The following is a 21,543-nucleotide window of genomic DNA, read 5'->3' on the forward strand; positions in this document are numbered from 1 at the left end:
TGGTCACTCACAGACCACAACAGTAGTAAACATACCGCTCCCTAGATCATACCACCTTAGAAGAACCAAAAACTTACAGTTCCCGAATCATTTCTGAAAACAATTGTACAAAAAACCTGGAAGCTTGGGACAGTGCTCCCTCCACTCACTTTAGCATACAGTTAAAAATCAACAAATAGGCTGGAGAAATAAACAAAGAACAGAAAAAGATCTTAACTATAGAAAATTACTATGGTGACAGGGAAGATGAAAACATAAATTCGGAAGAACACAATAAAATCAAAACTGCTACATCCAAAGCTTCAAAGGAAAATATGAAATGGTCTCAAGCTATGGAAGAGGTCAAAAAGAATTTTAAAAATCAAGAGAGGTGGAGGAAAAATTGAGAAGAGAAGTAAGAGTGATATAAGAAAATCATGAAAAAAGAGTCAGCAGCTTGGTAAAGAAGGAATAAAAAAATAATAAATAAAATAACACCTTAAAAACAGAATGGGCCAAATGGTAAAAGAGGCACAAAAATCCAATGGAGAAGAATGTCTTGAAAAGCAGAACTGGCCAAATGGAAAAAGAAGTATAAAAATTCACTGAAGAAAAAACTCCTAAAAAAGTAGAATGGGCCAAAGGGAAAAAGAGGTACGAAAGCTCACTGAAGAAAATAATTCCTTAAACATTAGAATTGGGCAAGTGGAAACTAATGATTTTATCAGACATCAAAAAGTAATCAAAGTCAAAAGAATGAAAACTACAAGAAAATGTGAAATACCTCACTGGAAAAACAACTGATCTGAAAAATAGATTCAGGAGAGATAATTTAAGAATTATTGGACTATCTGAAAGCCATGATCAAAAAAAGAACCTAATCATCTTTCAAGAAATTATCAAGGATAACTGCCCTGATATTCTAGAACAAGGGGGGAAAATAGAAATTGAAAGAATCCACTGATCACTTCCTGTAAGAGATCCCAAAATAAAAACTCTCAGGAATATTATAGCCAAATTCTAGAGCTTCCAGAGCAAGGAGGAACTATTACAAGCAGCCAAAAAGAAACAATTCAAATACTGTAGAGCCACAGTCAGGATAACACAAGATTTATCAGCTTCTATGTTAAAGGACTGAAGGGCTTGAAATATGATAATCCAAAGGGCAAAAGAGCTGGGATTACAACCAAGAATTACCTACCCAGCAAAGCTGAGTATAATCCTTCAGCAGAATAAATAGACATTTAATGAAATGGAAAACTCTCAAACATTCCTGATGAAAAGACCAGAACTGAATAGAAAATCGGACTTTCAAATACAAGACTCAAGAGAAGCATAAAAAGGTAAAACAGGAAAGAGAAATTGTAAGGGACTGAATAAGGTTAAATTGTTTACATTCCTACATGGGAAAATGATACTCATAACTCTTAAAAATTTTCTCATTATTACAGCAGTTAGAAGGAGTATACAAAGACAAAGGGCACAAGTGTGAGTTGAATATGATAGGAAAATTATCTAAAAAAATAAAATTAAAGAGTAAGAAAGAGGAATACGCTGGGAGAAGGGGGGCAAGCAGCACCTGATAGACAGGAGAGTGGATTGGGAGAGGTAAAAATTAGAAGCAAAACACTTCAGAGAATAGACAAGGTGAAAAGAGAGAGTAGGATAAACAGGGGAAAACAGGATGGAGGCAAACACGTACCTAGCAATCATAACTACGAAAAAAAATTTTACAGCAAGTTTTTCTGATGAAGACCTCATTTCTCAAATATATAGAGAATTAAGTCAGATTTAAAGAAATAAGCTCTATTCCTTAATTGATAAATGGTGAAGGGATATGAACAAGCAGTTTTCAGACAAAGTAATCAAAAGTATCTATAGTCATATGAAAAAATACTCTAAATCACTATAGATTTAGAGAAATATAAATTATAACAATGCTGAGCTACCACCACACACCTATCAGATTGGCTGATATGACAGAAAAGGAAAATGACAAACACTAGAGAAGTGGGAAAACCGAAACACTAATGTGCTGTTGGTGAAGCTATATACTGATTTAACCATTCTGTAGAATGGAATTCTGTAGACTACAAAATAGACTATAAAAAGCAATACCACTACTAGGTTTATATCCGAAAGAAATAAAAAACAAAAAGGAAAAGGATCTATAATATATATAAATGTTTATAGATGTACTTTTAGTGGGGGCAAAAAACTGAAAATTGTGAGAATGGCTATCAATTCCAGTGAGGGGAATGGCTGAACAAGTTGTTGTATATGATAGTAATGGTATATGACGAGCAGGACGGTTTCAGAAAAACCTGGAAAGACTTATATGAACTGATGCAAAGTAAAATGAGCAGAATAAGGAGAACACTGTATACAGTAATAGCATTATCGTATGATGATCAACTATGAATGACTTAGCTCTTCTCAGCAATACAATGATCTAAGATAATTCTAAAGGATTTATGATAAAAAATACTATCCATCTCCAAAGGAAGAACTAATAGAGTTTGAATGCAGATCAAAGCATGCTTTTTCTTTATTTTTCTTGTTTATTTCTTTTGTCTATGTTTTCTTTCACAACATGACTAACATGCAAATAAGTTTTGCACGACTGCAAGTGAGTAACCTGTATCAAATTGCTTGCCTTCTTAATACGGGAGGAAGGAAAGAATTTGGAACTCAAAAATTTTTAAAATCAAATGTTAAAAATTGTTTTTACCTGTAATTGGGGAAAAAATAAAACATTAAATTTTTAAAAAGGAAAAAGAAAATGTAAACAGCTACAATAATCTATTTGCTAAATACAATCTGTAAATCCTCATCATGTCAGATTAACTCTTCAATCATACTGTATTTCTGGTTTCCTTTTTCCTTCAACCTACACAGCCCTTATCTAAAAGTCAGGGATAATCATAATTAGCTGTGCTAACTCATCTCATCCCATGAGATGTAAAATAAATAAAATGGTTCCAAGGTAACCATGCCACCAAACATCTTATTAGGAAATCAGTCTTATCCCTAGAAGTCAAAAACACTTGTCCAAAAAGTACACAATTTGATAATTTTCCTGCAAAACAGATGAGGACATAAATTTGGTTCATCACCAGTTACAAAACATAAGAAATGGGTGTTTCTGATATCCTCCCAAATAAAACTCCAATTCAGTAATGTACAAAAGAGGATTGTGAAAAGATTATTTATCAATTGTTCCTTCTCTGGGGTTAGGAAGTTGGAAAGAAAGAGGTGTTCACAAATCAGTAATATGTGTAAATCCTTTTTACTCACAAATGCAAAGGAAACCAACTGGAACAATATGAATTCATTCTTAGTTAAGTGACAACTCTGAGCATTTCTTCCATCTACTCCACATATACACAAATTTCCCCAACATGATAGCTAGAGCTCTTATTTTCTTAATGAAAATTACCTTACTTGGCCTTCCAATCAACGGGTTGCTCCCACAACGCTGATTAATTATATCCCGAATGAGATGCTTCTGTCCATTATATGTTGTTAGAATACTGATCTTATCTGCAGGATAACCAAGTAGGCACATGTACATAAAAAGTGCCACTACATATTCTGCCTCCCCAAGGTTCTGCAAAGCAAACAAATCCAGTCATGAATTAGTTTCTTTCTTATTTTTAAACTTTTTGGAAGAACAGGCTTATTACATAGAGCACGCTCAGTAGATCTTAAGAAACAGGAATTAATTAAACTGGTCAGTGAAGCCTTTGGGAAACTGAGGAATAATCTTACTCAAAGTACTGGATCATAGATTCTGAACTTGAAAGAAATTCTGACATCATTAGGCTAACCCCTCATTGAAGACGGCAAAGAACGAAGGCCTGAAGGTATTATGTTATATGCCCGAATTCACACAGAAAGTAAGGAACATTCTAATCCTAGTCCCCTGACATCAAATCTAGCACACATTACAATATTTTGTATTCTCAAAGAGATTACTTAGTCCAAAACATAAATGATCAGAGAAGTCTGCTACAGCATCCCTAGCAAATGGTCATTCAGCCTCTGCTTGAAGAACCTCCAACAAAAGGGCAGGTTGAATGGATATGAATGAATGAATGAATGAATAGCATTTAATACATACTTACTATGTTCAATGCACTGTGTTAATTGTCAGGGATACAAATGGTAGTTCCTACTGTGAAAACTATACCAACAATACCAGCATATGCGTACTATTTGTTACTATGTATTTGAAGAAACTAACTTGTAGGAAGAGAACATTATATTAAGTCTTTCTGCTTCAGTGTGTATTTACTCTGATTTTAACTACACAGTATTTGATTAGCATTTTTTAAAGAACCTTTGTTCTTTAAATAAAGTTTTTTATTGCTTCTGACAAACAAATAAACAAAACCAGAGTAGTTCCTCTACTTTTAGACAATTCAGACTGGTAAGAAGTTTTTCCATATTTCACTTCAAATTCTGACCCTCTGCAATTCCTCCCCCACTACTCTTAGAGCTCAGACTTTGGGGAAGGAAACCAAACAAGGTCAATAACTCTTCTCATAACAGACCTTTGGATAGTCCTAAGTATTTCTAGCTCTTTCAATGTGGCCTTACATACTCTAGCCAGACCCTTGCTAAATTAAAGCATATGGCCTTTATGGTAGATAAAAGTAAGCCAAAATATATTGCCTAATATTGCTTTGGGTCAAAAATGAGATGTGACTGTCAAATAATGAGAAAAAAAATTTTCTCTCGTGGGTCATAAAGTGGCCCTAAAGACAATTCAAAAGGTGAAATTTCAAAAGTGTTTACATAATTACAGCATTATTAAACAACCATATAGTATCCAGAGACATCTACTCTGAAGAACAATATTCATTTAGATGTATAAATTCTGGTACATTTGCTTTTTAAAAAACTACCTAATATTTACAGTATATGTTTTTTCAGGATCTTAAAATGCAAATTAAATTTTCTACATTACTCTAAGAGCCAAACAACTGAAATAAAATGAGAAAATTCATTCATGAGCGTTGAATTTATATAGTTGAGTGTATGTGTATGTGTGTGTGTACGCATGCATGTGTAAATTTAGTAAAGTGACACAGAAAGGAATTCTCAAACCATAGTTTTTCCCCTTACAACTTACTACTCTTTAATACTTCCTATCTTCTGTATCAGAAACATATATTTATGTCAAAAATAGAGAAAGAAAATATCCAAAGTTTACACTGTGCTTTAAAGCCTGCAAAAGGTTTTCCATACATTATTTCATTTGAGGTCCTCAACAATCCCACAAAATAGGTACTCCAGTGAGTATTATGCCCATTTTGTGGAAGATTAAACAGGCTCAAAGAATCTAAGTGATTTGCCCATGGTCCACAGGTAGCAACTGCAATAGGTGGGATTTGAACTGACATCTTACTCCAAGTCCAGAACTCTAGACATGATGTCATATTACAACCCACCTTCTCTTCTCTCTCTCTACACACATACATGTATCACATATATCTATGTATTTTATAATACATACATGCATGCCTGTGTATATGTATAGTATACTAGAGTAACTGTGTGTATTATATATATGTATTATATGTATCATGTACATATGTGCACATGTATGCGCACACACACACACACACACACACACATGCACACACACAATCATTCTAGTAATTTCAGAGTCACCTAACTCTGGTTCCCACTAATTTAGATACTGATAAAGCCTAGTAAGTAGGAAATACAAGTATGATTTCATGATACTGGATCATCTTTCTTACCTGGTAAAAGTAAGGATTAGGTTCAGACTCGCCTACTCCATGGAAATCTTCCACATTAATGAGCTGGAAGTCATAGAGCAGTCCAGCATTTGCTGTTCTGAACTCTGGCATGAGCTGCACATGAGGCAAGTTTCCCAGATTCTTGTAACGCCAGTTGTACAGATTGCACAAGCTTTCCAAAAAAAATATCAAAACATCCCCACAAAACAAAGATTAATGACAAATTACTTTCAGATCTACCTCAGATGAATTTTTCGAAGACTAGATTGCTTTCTGGCATTCATCTTACCCATTTTGCACATATTTATCTTAAGAATAATTCTTTCCTAGTTCTGGTTGTCCCCCTTCAACTAAGGGCAAAGCCAGGCCCATGGGATTAGAGTGGCCCCAGCATCCCTATGTTCAATGAGTCACCAGCAGAAAAATATTAATGTGCCAAATTCTGGGTGGTATCCAGTAGGCTTTCCTCCATTACAGTAGGGCTGTCTTTACTGACTGGTGAATGCACACTGCTGTATGCTAAATACTAAACAGCTCATGTACCATACATGGTAGGCAGGTCATACCTGTTTGCTAACTTTCACACTGGATCCTGATATGAATTTACAATTATATCATCTTTATACAATGTTTGTTTGTAGTGGAGGTTGGGGGGGAGAGTATTTTACCTTTACTGTTTAAGGAAATTTAAAAACTACTAAATTTAAACAAGTGAAAAATGCAGTCTCCATTATGCTATCCAAAAAAGTTGGTTTCAACTGAGTAAGCCATTTGCTGCACAGCACATAAGAGATTCTCATGAAATGTTTGTTGAAAGAATTCAAATATTACTAAAGGCCCACCATGAGTAAAGCATGAATTTAAAATTGAATGCCATTTTAAAAAGGTCAGGTTTTGACAAGGTAACACTTAAACTATTTTTTAAAAAATGAAAAAGGAATTCTTAAATGTTCAATTCTGTCTGGTATGATGTCCTACAAGAAACTTAGCACTGTTACAAAAGAGAAAATTAACTTTAGAGAAAGGAAAGAGATAACAGGTTCTCTCAGTCACTCAAAGAAATGGCAGCAAACAAGGACACAGAATCCATTTTGGCTAACCCATGTCCCCAAAACACAGATGATGACCGTGGATGATTTTTCTGACAGTCAACTTTGAGCAAAAAAAAAAGTCAAAGTTAAAAATAAGGGCAAATGGACAGGAATTTAGCAAATGCTGTCATGTAATAAACCTCCCAATCTGTACTAATATTAGAACCTTGTGGGGGAAGATTAGAACCATCTGAGTCTAACTCTACAGTGTGTCTTCTAGTTATGTGCTTGCTGTTGACTTTAAGCCAATCAATTCCTTAGTTTAAAAAGTCTCCCATCTTAGTTAAAACAAAAAGGCAAACTCCAAATGGGAAGATTCCGTAAACAGACAAACCATTCTTCCTTCTTCCTTTCCATTTACCTGGCCCGGGCTCGTCCTTGAGCATCAAGGTCCACAGTGGGAACTCCCACTCTAACAAAGCGAGTAAAGAGTGATTGTTCCATGTTGGAATACTTCTGAAAGGCCATATTCTTAATGACTGGAGGCAACTGATGATGGTCACCAATCATAATCCATCGTTTAAGTCTGCTGAAACCATCTTGTGGGTTCTAGAAATGTAAAACAAATGATAATGCCATCACCGAAATAAAAAGAGATATTTTATTTAGAAATGCAGTCAGGCAATTTTATCATAAACCTGAAACTTCTAACCCCATTTCTTTTGCCTTTAGATCCGTACAAAACCCAATGATAAACAAAGATGGCAACCTTTAACATATCCATCTAGTATATTATTTTGGGGTCCTATTAGAAAGGGTGACCCAATTAATAAAACGGCTATATTTTCTAATGCGGAATATCAATTTTGGAAAAGAAGAGAATCAGTCATCAATATTAAAATTTTTACAAGATAATATCCCAATAGCATTAAGATACATGGCATAAAATGTAAATAGTTTGGGAATTTAAAGTTTGCCCAATCTAGCTTCAACTAATCTTTCCAGTCTGATCTCACACAACTCTAACTGGTCTATCTGCTGTTCTCAATACAGGACATTCTAACCATCTCCTTCCTCTATGCCTTTGGATTTAGTTGTTTGGGTCTTAGACCACAGGCAGCTACCTAGCTGTACTTTCTGTCTGAAATTTTTCACTTTACTGGTTGGCTGAAATTCCATCAATACATTTAGATTAGTTAAATGAAAAATATAAAAGTTAAGTGAGTTAGCTGAAATTATATTCTTTCCTTCTAATATTTAGGAGAGTTATGAAATGGCATTCTGGATAAAGCTGTAACGGTGATACACGGAATATACTTCAAGGAGTATGGCAGGTCTGAGTGGGGAGAACAAAAAGAAAGAACAAGGGTAAGTGTCAAAGGGAAGTTTTGCCTATTTCTACATTTCGTACAGTCGACTCAGTGTGAGAGAACTGGAAAGGTCCTCTATGCCTAAGCCTGATAATATAATTAGGGGGTGTGGGTTTTTCAGTCCATATAGTTCTAGGTTGAGGGGCAATGCGACACAGTGGATAGAGTTGGCCTTGGAAATAGACAGACCCAGGTTTAAAATCTGCCCCTGAAAGATACTAACTGTGTTATCTGGGACAAGTCATTTAGCCTCACAGGACCTCAGGCAAATTGCTAACATGAGTAGTTTCCTATACCAATGAAATCACAGGTCTTGGTCATGGATTTTTTAGGCTAGTCTGGGAACTTAACAAACATGCATATCAGGCTAAAATGTGTCCTAGGTTCCAAACAGCTAATTAAATGTTAACTACGGGAAGAGAATGCACTGGGGTCTTGAGAACTGCTTGTATTAATAGACTTGGAATTCCACATTTTCTTTTCAAAACTTCAATTCTAAAGGGCTGTTAAAAATTAATGCACAGTGGGAAACACTTGTATCTCAGCATTTGGCTTAGGACTCATGAAATAAAAAAGGCAATGTAATCTGCAACTTCAAAAACAATTCTAGAAATAACTTTGATGAAAGGAAAGAATTAAAAATAGCTTGTCTGCTCTCCAAAGTACATAACAGTGTAATTTTCTTTATTACAGTTACCATGTCTTTTCAAAATACTTTGCACAGATAAAATATGAATTTTTAAGTGGAACTAAATACCCCCTAAGCAGCAGAACTACAGAGTAATCAGTGCATGCATAAAAGGAAGTTTACAAACTTATCAAAGAATATTGGAAAGGATGAACAAAACCAAGAATATATAATTGTGGCAATTAGAACCATAAACTACTGTGCAGTTGCTTTATTACTGATAACTCCCCCACCAAAATCTCAAAGTATTGTGTTTCTTATTTCACAGTTGAATTATTACCTGTAAAAGAAGGGGTATAAAGGTTTCTATCTCCAGAATCTGAGCAGACTCTTCCATCAAGATGTTGTCATACTAAGAAGAGGAGGTAAAAAAGCTTATCAATAAGAAAGTCATAAAAAAAATCCAAAGAGCAATCATTTTAGAAAAACAGAACATTCAAACGGCAAATGTGGTTCTTGTGTAACAGCAATTTCAATTTGAAGATCTTTCCCACCCATTAATAGGCCATGTGACCTGCTTATGTCACAGGAAGCCTAAATCACATGTGGTGGGAGGCGCCTTCTGAGAGGAAAAGGAAGTTATGTCACAGGAAATGCAGAGAGAGGGAGAGAGAGCGAGCAAAAGCGAGTGCAGTTATGGCTGCTAATGGCCGCCCTCATGATACTTAGAGCTGAACAGGCTGACTTAGCCATACTGGGAGTTTGTCTTTGGGAAGACCCCAGCAGAGAGACAGAGAGGTTTCGGGATGGCGAGGCTCCATGTTGTGATATTGTTATTGAATGTTTTACTGCTGTGGTAGACTGGAAGAGTGGCTTGTGGGATATGTTTCTCTGGTGTCTGAATAAATGGTTTACTTCTTCTACCTTCTGCATGGAGAGTCTCGTATACTGTGCGATGCAGAACTACATAGGCATTTTGGCAATTATCATCTACATTGCTGTTATCGTCTTACTGATACACTTGGCAATGTTTCTTTCCAATGTTCTGATTTTGGGAAACATCAGAGTATATCTTCAGGGAGTCAACCCTGAGATCTCACACTTTACTAAATACAGCATCTCTTTGATATTGGTACTAACTACTAATGCTCCTACATCCAGCTCTTAAAAACCCTAGACTATCAAAAATCAGTTTGTGACTACATAGGCATCTAATCTTTTATGGGTGGTTCCTCAGAGTACATGGAACAAGACAAAGAAATTACTATTTACTTCTCTATTCACCTTAATGTCTTAATAGTCCTTAAGCAAATGTTAGATGACCACATAAGTGTTGGGATCTTATGTCACTTGAACAATTAATAAACGTATCTATTATGTGTTGGGCATATTGCTAGGCCCTGAGATTCAAAGACAAGAGTACAAATGGGAATCTTGTTCAGTTTTATGTTTAACTATGGCATCTGAAGTCCCAGCTCTGAGATTCTAATGTCACTCACCGTTTGGACCTAAGATACTTATAGAAGCATATTCCTTTTTTTAAGGCTACTTCCACTGACTGATAACACTTAGGTACCAGGTACAATATGGCTTATTGATATGGTCCCTCTCTAATTGCCTGGAAAATTGGTAGACAATTGGTAACAATTAATTAATCAATGTTTAATCTTTTTATCTCCAGTTAGATTATAGGGGTTAAATCATAATATGTTGACTTTGCATGGTATGGTGGTGGGTAGCTTAAAAGAGGAACTACTTCCTGATAATAAAATCTTTAATAAAACTCGACTATCATAAGCGGAAGAGTTAAAACATATTTAAGAACTCTGTTCCTTACGCACAAGTGCTTAATTTCAAAGTGGAAACATGGAAGAGGAAAATTTGGCAGTTGCTCCAAGAGTAACTGAAAGATTTTTGAGAATTTCTAGCCTTAAGAGAACTCTTTAGTCCTTCGGGCTAAATGTTTCACACTGCTGAGGTTAGGTGAGGTAAAACTCTCACTTTCTCTGCTCACAAAACATAGATACTGAATCAGGAATATAATAGAGGTGGCCAGAGTTAAAGTTATCAAAGTCTTAAGGACAACTGTGCAAATTAGTAATAATGCACTGTCTCTGGGAACAGAGTAAACTGGATTATGGCCAAGTGAAATATCAACAAAACAAAAAACCTAAAACACATCGATAATACTGATGCTTTTGGATACAGCTCTAATATAGAGGGACTAATCACCAAGATGAGAAGAAGGTAATATACCAGCTCAGTATCTACCAAGTTATGGAGGGATTACAATCTTCATTGGTGGAGGAAGTACCCAAAGGAAAGAAATGACAAATGTTGAAGTACTTTTACCGAGACTAATAAGTTCATCACTTAATTTATCTTAGTTATCCAAACTAAGAGATATAGAATCTTTCCTCTGAGATGACAATAATTATGGTTTAATCTTGAATCTATCTTCCATAGAGTTCAAATCATTTTAAAGTTATCTCCATTAACGACCAACTGCTTGGCAGAAAATCTAGAAACATTAATTATAAAACATAATATACAAAGCCTATTTTATAGATGGAGAGGCTCAAATGAAGAGAAGTTGTGAGATTTGTATAAAACCATAGATTAAATAAACAGTAGGGCTTCAAATACAGTCCAACATTCCCAATTTTCTACTAAATCACTGGAGTAGGGCTAGAGATGAGTCATGCATAGACTAATAGACTAACTGGTTTCTCAAATCTTATGTCTTTATCACATGATTAAATCATTACAATTCATCATCTTATGGTATACGGCTGCAGGCACCTTCCACTCATACTGAATAGTTACTGAATGAATAGACAGGAACTTGATATGAATGTGTCAACAATACAAGCAGCCTGATATCTCATATATGGAACGCATATTCCAATGTTATTTTCACAGCTTTTACTTCTGGCATAGAAATTTTTAAGAGTTATTTGGTTATATCAGGTGACAAGAAATGTATCAACACAAGTGCTGAAATCTATCAAATGGCTTAGTATTGAACAACACCAAGTATAAAAATTGGATTCAGAGTTTTCTAGGTTTTTTTGGTTTGTATTTGAGTTTTCTTAGATATATCAATGTGACAATTGGCTAACCTAAAAATGTAAATTCTATGGTCTAAAAGGTTCTAAATTTGATTTTCTTATAATAGAGGCAAAAGGTTTGAGTTGTCACTATTTGACCTAGTTACTGCCAAAGGCAATTTAAAATTGTGTTAAGATCAATTTTCTAAGAGAATTTTTTTGGCAGAGAAGGCAATGTCTACAAGTGAACTGAACCAGAGAAGCCAGTCAGCTAGAAACTGCTCTGAGACTATACCCAGACCAGAGGCTTGCATGAGATGTTTCCAGAGAACCAGATGGCAATGAGATGAGACTTCTATGAAATGGACAATTTTATTTTTTTACTATTTACTATGTGCATTTTATCTTTTCACCCTCAGGAACATCCACTCTTCCAAGGGCATGTAAGCACTGAGTGGGTTCTATGAGGGGTCTTTGATTTAGGAAAGAGGGCCAAATGGCCATCCTTTTATTAGTTACTAGCTAGCCATAATTAATAAAATGACTTATTGCTCAGAAATTATGTCTCTTGAACTTTTTATGCATCACAGCATAACATTTCTTGGTTAATAAATATTATGGATAACTGGACTTGGATAGACTAGATTCAGTGTTCACTAATAAGCTTAACATTTAGTAAACACTTTCAAAGGGATCAATGAAAACAGTTCTAAATATTAATTGTAATAAGAAATTAGAAAATTAAATTCACAAAGTACAAGGCCATCATCATCATCACTATAGCAAAAAAAAAAAAAAAAAAGAAAAATGAAAATAGAAAAAGTTAATTTCTAGAAAACATCTTTTTATCCAAAACAAGTGTATACCTTGAAACCCAATTCCACCAAGTCATGTCGTTTCAAGGCAGCATGAGTACAGGTCATGGCTATGATTTTTGCCTCCTTCACCAAAAGGTATTTAGACCTGTCTAGTCCACTGCGGAGTAGTTCAAATGCTCTGAATTCCTATAAAAGAAAAGGGTCTTTAAGAAAAATAGGCACAACACTTCAACATTCTGTTTCCTTTATGCTCTGACCGACATCTGAGAAAGACTTGAAAATAATATTTAGCCTCATGACACCATCCTGAAATCATGACCAATGAATCATAGCCTACACATTACCAGCATTAGACACAGAACAGTTCCCAGTACAATCTGGAACTGGATTTTTAAGCTGCAGGATGCACTAAGTGTTTCTATGTAGGGAACATTTATGAGGAAGAGTAAATGCAAAGTAAGTGGGGAAAAGGTTATCAGGAAAGATGGATTCTGCTCTGAAAAAATTCAGATGCAAATTGTGAATAAAATATATCTCACTTAATTTTCATTTTTATTTCTTTTCTTGATTAATCTTGCCCTGAAAACAACTGCATATTCCCAACCACAGGTAGCAATCCATCCTTCCAACTCCTAACACTTCTAAAACTATTTTATAAAAAACAAGAAAAAACTTATCAAAAATAAGCCAGTGAGCTTGGGAAGCCTCACCTCAAGTTGAGTGAAGATTTTCTTAATATGTCTAAAGCATCCTTCAGCAATTTCCATATCTTCTTCATAGGACTTGTTTTTGAAAATGGGCTGAGGAGCATTTGCGAAATATTTGTGAAAGGGGAAAAAGTTGGAGATTTCTGCAACATCAGGCACTTTGTTACTTTTGTTTTTTACTTTACTGATGTACTCTTCCCAACGAGACATTACCTGTAGGAAACAGAGGATTCAAGGTTATATCACTCACTCAAATAGTAGATTATTATGCATTTTCAAAAATTATGAAAAAAGAAGAGGCAAAATAGAATGAAGAGTCAAGGAAATGGGGGGGGGAGGGAATTGTGGAGTGCGGTTCCAATGATCATAAAAGTCTACGAAGGCCTAGAACAATTTTAGCTTTTGAGGCACCTAGCCAAAGAATAAAAGATGAACATAAAATAGGGTTCTAAAAGACAAAGGAAGACATCATTTCAACAGTCTTAAATTTACAATTACTTTTCTAGACTTTTTATGTGAAGTGCTTATTATTTAAGGAGAAAACTTGAGATTTTTTGTAAAAATCTACTCAACATTAAACAAGGCAACACCTAGAAAAGAATGGTCTCCATCTGTTTTCCTCCACTTCCTCACCACTCACTCCATCAACTCCTTGTGATCTGGATTCTGTTCCCGCCACTCTAATCAAATAAATAATTTCAAAATTACTAGCTCCTCATGCCAAATGCAATGTTTTTGTTTTTCCTGTCCCCATCTTCCTTGCCCCATTTGTGGGATTTCACACTGCATATAACACTCCCCCTCTATGAAAAGTGCCCTTATCAAAGTTCCCTTAGTATCCCTAGCACCTACCAGTATCCTGCTTACCTTATACTGCCTGCTTCTTTGCTTTCCTTTTATCACTCAGACCACCTCTCTGGATTGGCTTTTCATCCTACTCCTGCCTTAAATCGAGGTCCTGTTCTTTTTCAATGTCCTTCCATCCTGCTTCAATAATCACCTCTGTGCACATGACTACCAAATTTCTGTCTCTACCGTCCACCACTCCCTAGAGCTCCAGTCCCGTATTACTGCCTGCTAGATATTCATTTCAATGTCCTGTTGGCCCTTCAAATTCATCACCTTCTACTACTCCATAAAGATTTCCCAGCAAGCCTTAATGTTGTTATTTTTTTTAATGGCACCACCATGTCTCCTAGTCACTAAGCTTATAAATGTGGAGTTATCTTTGACTTTCCTCTAAATCAGATGCCAATTCCTGTTTCTACCTAGACATTATCTCTTGCACTCTAATACTCTTCTCCATTCCCACTGCAACCACTATAGTTCAGGCTCTCATTATCTAGATTCCTAATCTTCCTAATATATCACTATGGAACCCACCTTCAGTGGCTCTCCATTGCCTATCAAGTAAATTATTGATTTGCTGCTGATTCTAGCATTCAAAGCCTTATACAACCTAGCTCCAAACTTACATGTCCAGCCTCATTTCATACTACTCCCCTCTGTTATGTTCTAATGTCCTACGCAAACTGGGTCCTCACCATCCCAAATTTTTGTCTTATCCTTTCTCATCATTTTTGGAAGCCCTGAATAGACTTCTCCTCCTTATCTCTAGGGTTAGGCTTAAGGCTTCTAGTGAAATTCATCCTTTCCTGGCAACTCAACTGTTATCATTACAAGTTTCCCTGATTCCCTCAGATGCAAATGATCTCTCTCCCTCCTCAGACTTCTCACAGCACTCTACCTGGAGTTCTCTTTCACGCTAACCTCACTTTCCCTTCTAGAACAGTCATTTGTGTATTTGTCCTTCTCCCAATTATAACATGAAAACAGTATCTTTATCACAGCTCTCTTTGTATATGGAGGACCTATGTACATAAAGGATATGATGAATGTTTAATTTAATTACTTACTCTACTGAATTACAAAGAGAACAAAAGATACTATACCAAATTCCTTACTGTCTTCCTACTATAAGTTGTTGTTTTTCTTGGGCCTGCAACCATCTGCAATATTTCTATCTCTTTTAGTAACTAGAAAATGGTCTGAATTCATGTATGGGAACTGCTGTTATTTCACTTTTATTAAGATGAACCCCCTAACCCAGCCAAAATGGAAACCTCACCTCTACAATAACGGCACATATTTTTATAATTCTTTTAAGATTTGGTCCCACTGTGTAGTCTGTTTTAAGTAACAACATATTTTCAGCCATTTAAAGAAATAACTGGTTTCCTTTCATTGGTTGTTTAACAAACACTGAAATAGCTAGTGTCCTGAACGTTGTCATCAATAGCATGAACAAAAAAATTACTGATATCTTCAGAGCTTAAAATGAATATTCAACTGGAAACTGTGCCAAAGTCACTTAAAAAAAAGAGCCAGGGCACTGGCCTTTCAATAGATGATTCATCTGGCAAGAAGAATTAAAAATAATAATACAAGCATTTAGCAGTCATAATTATAGCTTTGGTTGTAGTTTGCATTCTCAGTTACCAAACAGAAATGCTTTCAGAGTAAACACTGTGGTTCATCTAAATTAATACCATATACATTGAAGTCTGGTACTAACTATTTCTAAGACCCTCTTTCTTGAGGGAAATAGGTGGTGCAGTGGGTAGAGAACTAGGCCTGAAGTTAGGAAGACCTGAGTTCAAATCCAGCTTTAGACAGTTACTAGCTACATAAACCTATGCAAATCATAACCTCTATCAGTCTCAGTTTCCCAACTATGAAATAGAGATGATAGCAAATATAGGCTTGTGAGAACAAAATGAGATTATATTTGTAAAACACTTAGCATAGTGCTTGGCACATCATTAAATATTGTATAAATGCTTATTCTCTTCCCTTCTTCTCTTACTTGGTATAAGAAGAAGTGGCCTGCTGTTTCACAAGTGTAAGAGACATCGCCTGGAACTCCCAAACTCTCCTGTAATCTTCCAACTTCCCGTAAAAGTTCTAACCTTCGAGTCAGGACATAATTCACTCTTCCATACCTGGAAAATGCAATTAACATAAATTGCAAAATTATAAAACATGGAAAGTTTCCTGGAAATTGCCAAGAAAAGATTCAAAAGTCATAATATAATTAGGAAATCACTTGAAAACAAATGATAGAAAGGATAATCTTTAACAATACTATAAATTCAGGATTTCTTTTCCACTAGGTATCTTAATAGTAAACTGCTGCTAAAAACAAAAAAGCATTGCAAAACTTTTATACTACATTTTTAAAGGTTAAATCATTACAACAAAGGATATTATTTCTTCTTTAATAAATGAGTTTTCACTCCTATATATTAATATTGTATTACTTGGCTATCTAAGATTAAGAGTCTATGAACAACAAAAAAAAATTAAACTTTTCTATGATGTTAAAACAGTTCTTTTATTATCTAAATACTATTAGATATGATCCCAATTTACCATGCTAATATAACATTATATTTACTCATGTATTCCCCTTTCACTAATTCAGTTATGAAATAATGAAGACTCAGACTTCAGAGGTTAGCAGCGGGAATGGGGAATGTGTAGATTTCAGTGACTACCTACATCATTTCTCCCTTTTCCCCAATTTAAGAGGAAAAATAATTGTGAAAAAGAAGAAATTATATTTTAGATAATACAACAGCATATGACAATCAATTACATATTTTGGAAAAGTGTAGTTACCTAAGTACATTATTTTTATAGATAATTATCTTTGTGACAAAAAAAAGGTATAATAATATTTCACTTATTTCTGTGTCTCAAATCTTCCACAATAATATTTTGGGGGAAAGAAGAAAGGGATGTTATTTATTTCACAATATCTTATTAGAAATTGGTAATATTTCTAAGGTGCTTTATGATTTTTCTGAAGTACAAATTATAGAATATTACAGAATATTAACAAAGTACAAAATATTACAGAATAGCTAGAGGGCATTTTCAATATAATTTCTAATAGATACTATTAAGTAATTTAGTGAAAAGTACCTTCAAACAGGATTATTAGCATTTATTTTCTATGTAAAAATGTCCTCCTAAATACCAAAACACTTAATCAAATTCATTTTTCTAGTCGACCCTAAAATCATTTGAAAACGCTATACTTCTATTTTTATTAAAATATTCTTTTAAACTACTCATTCTAATGCAACATTATAATTATAGTGTTAGGCACTTAAATAGCACCTTTATGTTCACTTGACTCTGTATTATTAGGTTTTGGAGAAATGCCCCATTTTGGAAAATTAGCTTTATTATAAGTAAACAAATATGGAAAGAAGTCACACAGCACCACTGCTGAGCCAGAATTATAACTCAAGCCCCACATTCCTTAGTCTCTTGCTTTAGCCAAAATCCCCTTCAAAGTCCAATATCCACAAAGTCATATAATCCATCAACTTAAAATGGTGCCACAACTCCTACAGCTTTGTGACCAATGTGGTCAAAGGCCAGTTAAAATATCCAAAAGTTAAGTATGTTAAAATATTCTACTAAGTACATATAGCTGTTGGATCACTGTCTGAAATAATGCTCTGGAAATGACTTCAAATAAGAGAATTAAAAAATCCTGCCCCAAAAGCAAAAGGAATTCATCTCATAAAAATTTAGTCAATTTGCAATGTAATATTAAATATAAGTCAAGTTATGATGAAATTAATAATCAGGAGAGATTTAAAACTACAAAACTTGCATGATTTTAATCTTCAATCTGCATTTTATTTTAAAAATCAACTCTTTATCAAAACATTCCTAGAATGCATGAAAGAATCAAGTATCTGGATGAAACAGGTGAACAAGAAATTACATAGCTTTAGGAGTTGGGAAAATCTACCAAAGAAAATAAACAAATGATCAGAAAATAAGTGACAATTTGTGACATGCAAACAACAAACCAAACACCACATGCTAACTCTTCCGATAACCGTACATGTCTAAAGAAACAATGGCAGATGGCATCTTGCCCAGACTAACAAAGGAGGAGAGTCAGAATAAAAAGAGTTCCTGGCTCCCGGTCAATATGTTTTTCCTACTACATTTTGCTAAAATGCTTTCAAAAGAAAGTCAATTAATTAATCTCTCTTTTTTCCTGGAGTTTCTTTAATAAAGAATAAAAGGTAAAATAAAATACTCATGCTGGCATTTCTATTGCATAAAATCATTCCAAAACCTAATCCATTTACCTACCTGCTGAAATCTTTTTCTGTTTCCAGTTCTTCCTCTCCATGACCAAGACGAAGGAGGTGGCGCTCATCAATGTCTAAAGCCATGATTTTCTCAAACAACTGGTTCAGAGCCTAAAGATCAAGAGAGACAGATAATGCTCTTCCAGGTATGTTATGAATTTATAATTCATCAGGCTAGAAAAGAACAATAACACTATTGGGGAAGAAAACAAAACTAAAGTGAATAATACAAACCTTAAATTAGGCACTTCAGAGTATTTAAACCAAATAGAATAATTTCTGCTTTCTGAAGTCACCTACCCATTAAACTTCTGCTTCTAATAATAATAAATGGAAAAAAGTGGCATTCAGTACTAATTCCTGAAAAAATGAACAACCATACTGAGTTCTGTTTTATTCAGTTAGCATTTTCTGTAAGCTGCAGAGGGCTAGTGAAGTTTGTCTAGTTTGGGCCAGGATTCTTCCAGAGAGCATATAATCTAAATTATATAGATGGGAGACAACAATTGAGCTACATAAAAGAGAGGTGAAGTAAAAAGACAATCTAGAATACTGGGCAATACTCATCCCATTCTGCCTCTAAAATTCTTCATAGGAAAAAGACAAGCACCATGGTATCACAGAGTCAAGAGAAATCTGAATCCTGCCTTTTTACATTAATTAGCTATGTGACCCTAGGCAATTCACTTGATGTCTCTGAGCCTCAGTTTCGTCCTGTATAAAATGCTGGTAACATCTAGAGTATCCACCTCAAGTGGCTGTTGAGTGGATCAAATGAGATAATGTAGGCAAAGTATTTTGTAAACCTTAAGGAGTTAGATGAAAGTCAACTATTACTATTATCATGACACTGCTATCACGAACTATGCCATGCTATGTTATTTAAAAGCTAGCACTTTTTTAAACTGATTCGTAAAAAGAAAGAACTGTAATCACTGCAAAATTTATAAAGTGCTTTAGGGTCTCAAGTTCTGTTTGCCATGACTTATACAAACAAACAAATGCACAATGACCACCCGACCCCTCCTCCCACAACACAAATACAGTGGAAAGAGTTACTTTTAGGCTGCTCTACAGAAAAGAGTTTGTCTTAACTATAAGGATACTTCCCAAAACATTAACTTTTCACGATATGCTTTTCATGTTTTCTACTACCTTCATTGCCAGCCCAAATACAATGCAAAAATGAAGTAATGAAAATAATCAGTTACCTTGGGGATTTAGATTTCTATACAGAGTTGATAAATTTAACAACTTAACTATCTCATTCTAAACAAACAAAAATGGCACCAAAGCCCATCTATTCCTCCAACCTCACAATGAAGCGTTACCTTTGGTATGAAAGAATTAAGAGGAATGGCAACAATTCAAATATTTGATACCTTTTATGTTTAGTCTCTCCTAACATTTTTTCCTTAGGATAGAAATTTATTCATGTCTGTTGTAGATTTCTCTTGATCTCCTTACCATTAGGATATTTGACAATACTTTTCTTGACGTCAGTGTGACTTAAAAAAAAACTCCCTATATAAGAGAATATGGAGGTAGACAAAGGATTCAAATTCCAGGTTCTTGTGCTTCTACACTGTCATCCTGAACAAGTCATTTAACTTCTCTGAACCTCAATTTCTACATGTTAAAATGGGAATGTTATTCTTTATATTACTCTAAATTTCAAGAGGGTTACTATGAGGATCACATGATATATTATATGCAATTCTTTCTAACCGTAAAGATAAACATACTAGATAAATTTATAACAATAACAAATTTATTGGCCATTTCAGGCACTTGGGAGAGAAACATGAGATGGCTAGTGTAATAACAGAGGTGTAAAAAAAAGACTAAATGGAGCTATCTTTCCAAATTCGACAGGGTCATTTACCTGATTTGAATGGGTAACAATTAGAGTCCTCTGTTCTGGGAAGTTGTGGTACAGATTAGATATGATCTGGACAGCAACATCAGTTTTACCTGTACCAGGTGGTCCCACAACCTACAAAACAAAACAAGTATGCAAAGCAAATTCGTAAATGATTACAACATTAGAAGGCTGCCAAAGAACAAAGTCTCAAGGTAAAACAGGATATTATGATCCCACTTCTTATGCTTCCTAGCTATTTCTGAATTACTTGTAAGGAAAAAGGTAATGTTCCAACAGTCAAAGTTGTAATTATATAGATACATTCAGATAATTCTAAATTGTAAGGCTGCCATAAAAAAAGCACTACTCAAATAGTAGAACACTTTTTTTAAATTGAGCTTGGGAAAAAACAAACATTTACATGAGTCTGTGAGTACATATTTGGTGCTGAAAAGTAACTGATAAAAAAAGGATCATGAAAAACAGTGACAACCCTCTCATCCCCCCAAAAAAGAATCGAAGACTCATAATTAGAATCATATTCTAAGTAAAAGCTTATTAAGATCAAACAAGGTGAAGTATAAGTAGGTAGTGTGTGAACAGTTATATGGAAATACACAGATGGCAATGTATCATACTGCTTTTATTGGAAAGTTACTCTTACTGATTCATCAAGTTTAAATATTAATTAAGAATACAACAAACTGACTATAAATCCTACATGGTTAAAACAAAAAACCTACCATACCTAGAGAGCTTTTTCAGTTTGTCTGTGTTGATTACATATTATAAAACAGATAATTTTCCAGCCATTTTTGCAGTTGACAAGTAAGAAATATAGGTCTGAAAGGAGACTCCTCTCCAAAAGGGCTCGTATTCTTGCACCAACACTATAATTATTATAAATCTGGCAGTTCAATAGATTTGTCCCCCAAAAGACCTAATTAAATATAAGCAATTTTTACATTGGTTATTTTTTAACTCCAGTAAAAATCATCTTATATTTTAAAAATTATGATCACTGTATCTCTAGTGAATGCAATCTTTGCATAATTTATCTATTAATCAATGTTCTTGAAAAAACCAGTCTTATTAAGCTTACAGGCTGCTAAGTTTTGCCTTATATTTATTTCTTCATTTTT

At 34.5% G+C, this 21,543-nt stretch overlaps 1 protein-coding gene across 1 annotated transcript in view; it reads right to left on the reverse strand.

The window, feature by feature from the left end:
* The window catches only part of AQR (aquarius intron-binding spliceosomal factor), a 114,599-nt gene that overhangs the window by 10,719 nt on the left and 82,337 nt on the right, over window positions 1-21,543 (reverse strand). The window contains exons 23-31 of the mRNA XM_036735557.1: window positions 20,423-20,533; window positions 18,539-18,648; window positions 16,221-16,356; window positions 13,358-13,567; window positions 12,696-12,833; window positions 9,120-9,191; window positions 7,203-7,390; window positions 5,751-5,922; window positions 3,419-3,589 (exon numbers count right to left, since the gene is read on the reverse strand). Of these exons, the coding sequence (XP_036591452.1) occupies window positions 3,419-3,589; window positions 5,751-5,922; window positions 7,203-7,390; window positions 9,120-9,191; window positions 12,696-12,833; window positions 13,358-13,567; window positions 16,221-16,356; window positions 18,539-18,648; window positions 20,423-20,533 (1,308 nt within the window). The remainder of the gene's footprint in view (window positions 1-3,418; window positions 3,590-5,750; window positions 5,923-7,202; window positions 7,391-9,119; window positions 9,192-12,695; window positions 12,834-13,357; window positions 13,568-16,220; window positions 16,357-18,538; window positions 18,649-20,422; window positions 20,534-21,543) is intronic.

The sequence above is a fragment of the Trichosurus vulpecula genome, chromosome 8 (genome assembly GCF_011100635.1).
Source record: "Trichosurus vulpecula isolate mTriVul1 chromosome 8, mTriVul1.pri, whole genome shotgun sequence".
Taxonomy (NCBI): domain Eukaryota; kingdom Metazoa; phylum Chordata; class Mammalia; order Diprotodontia; family Phalangeridae; genus Trichosurus; species Trichosurus vulpecula.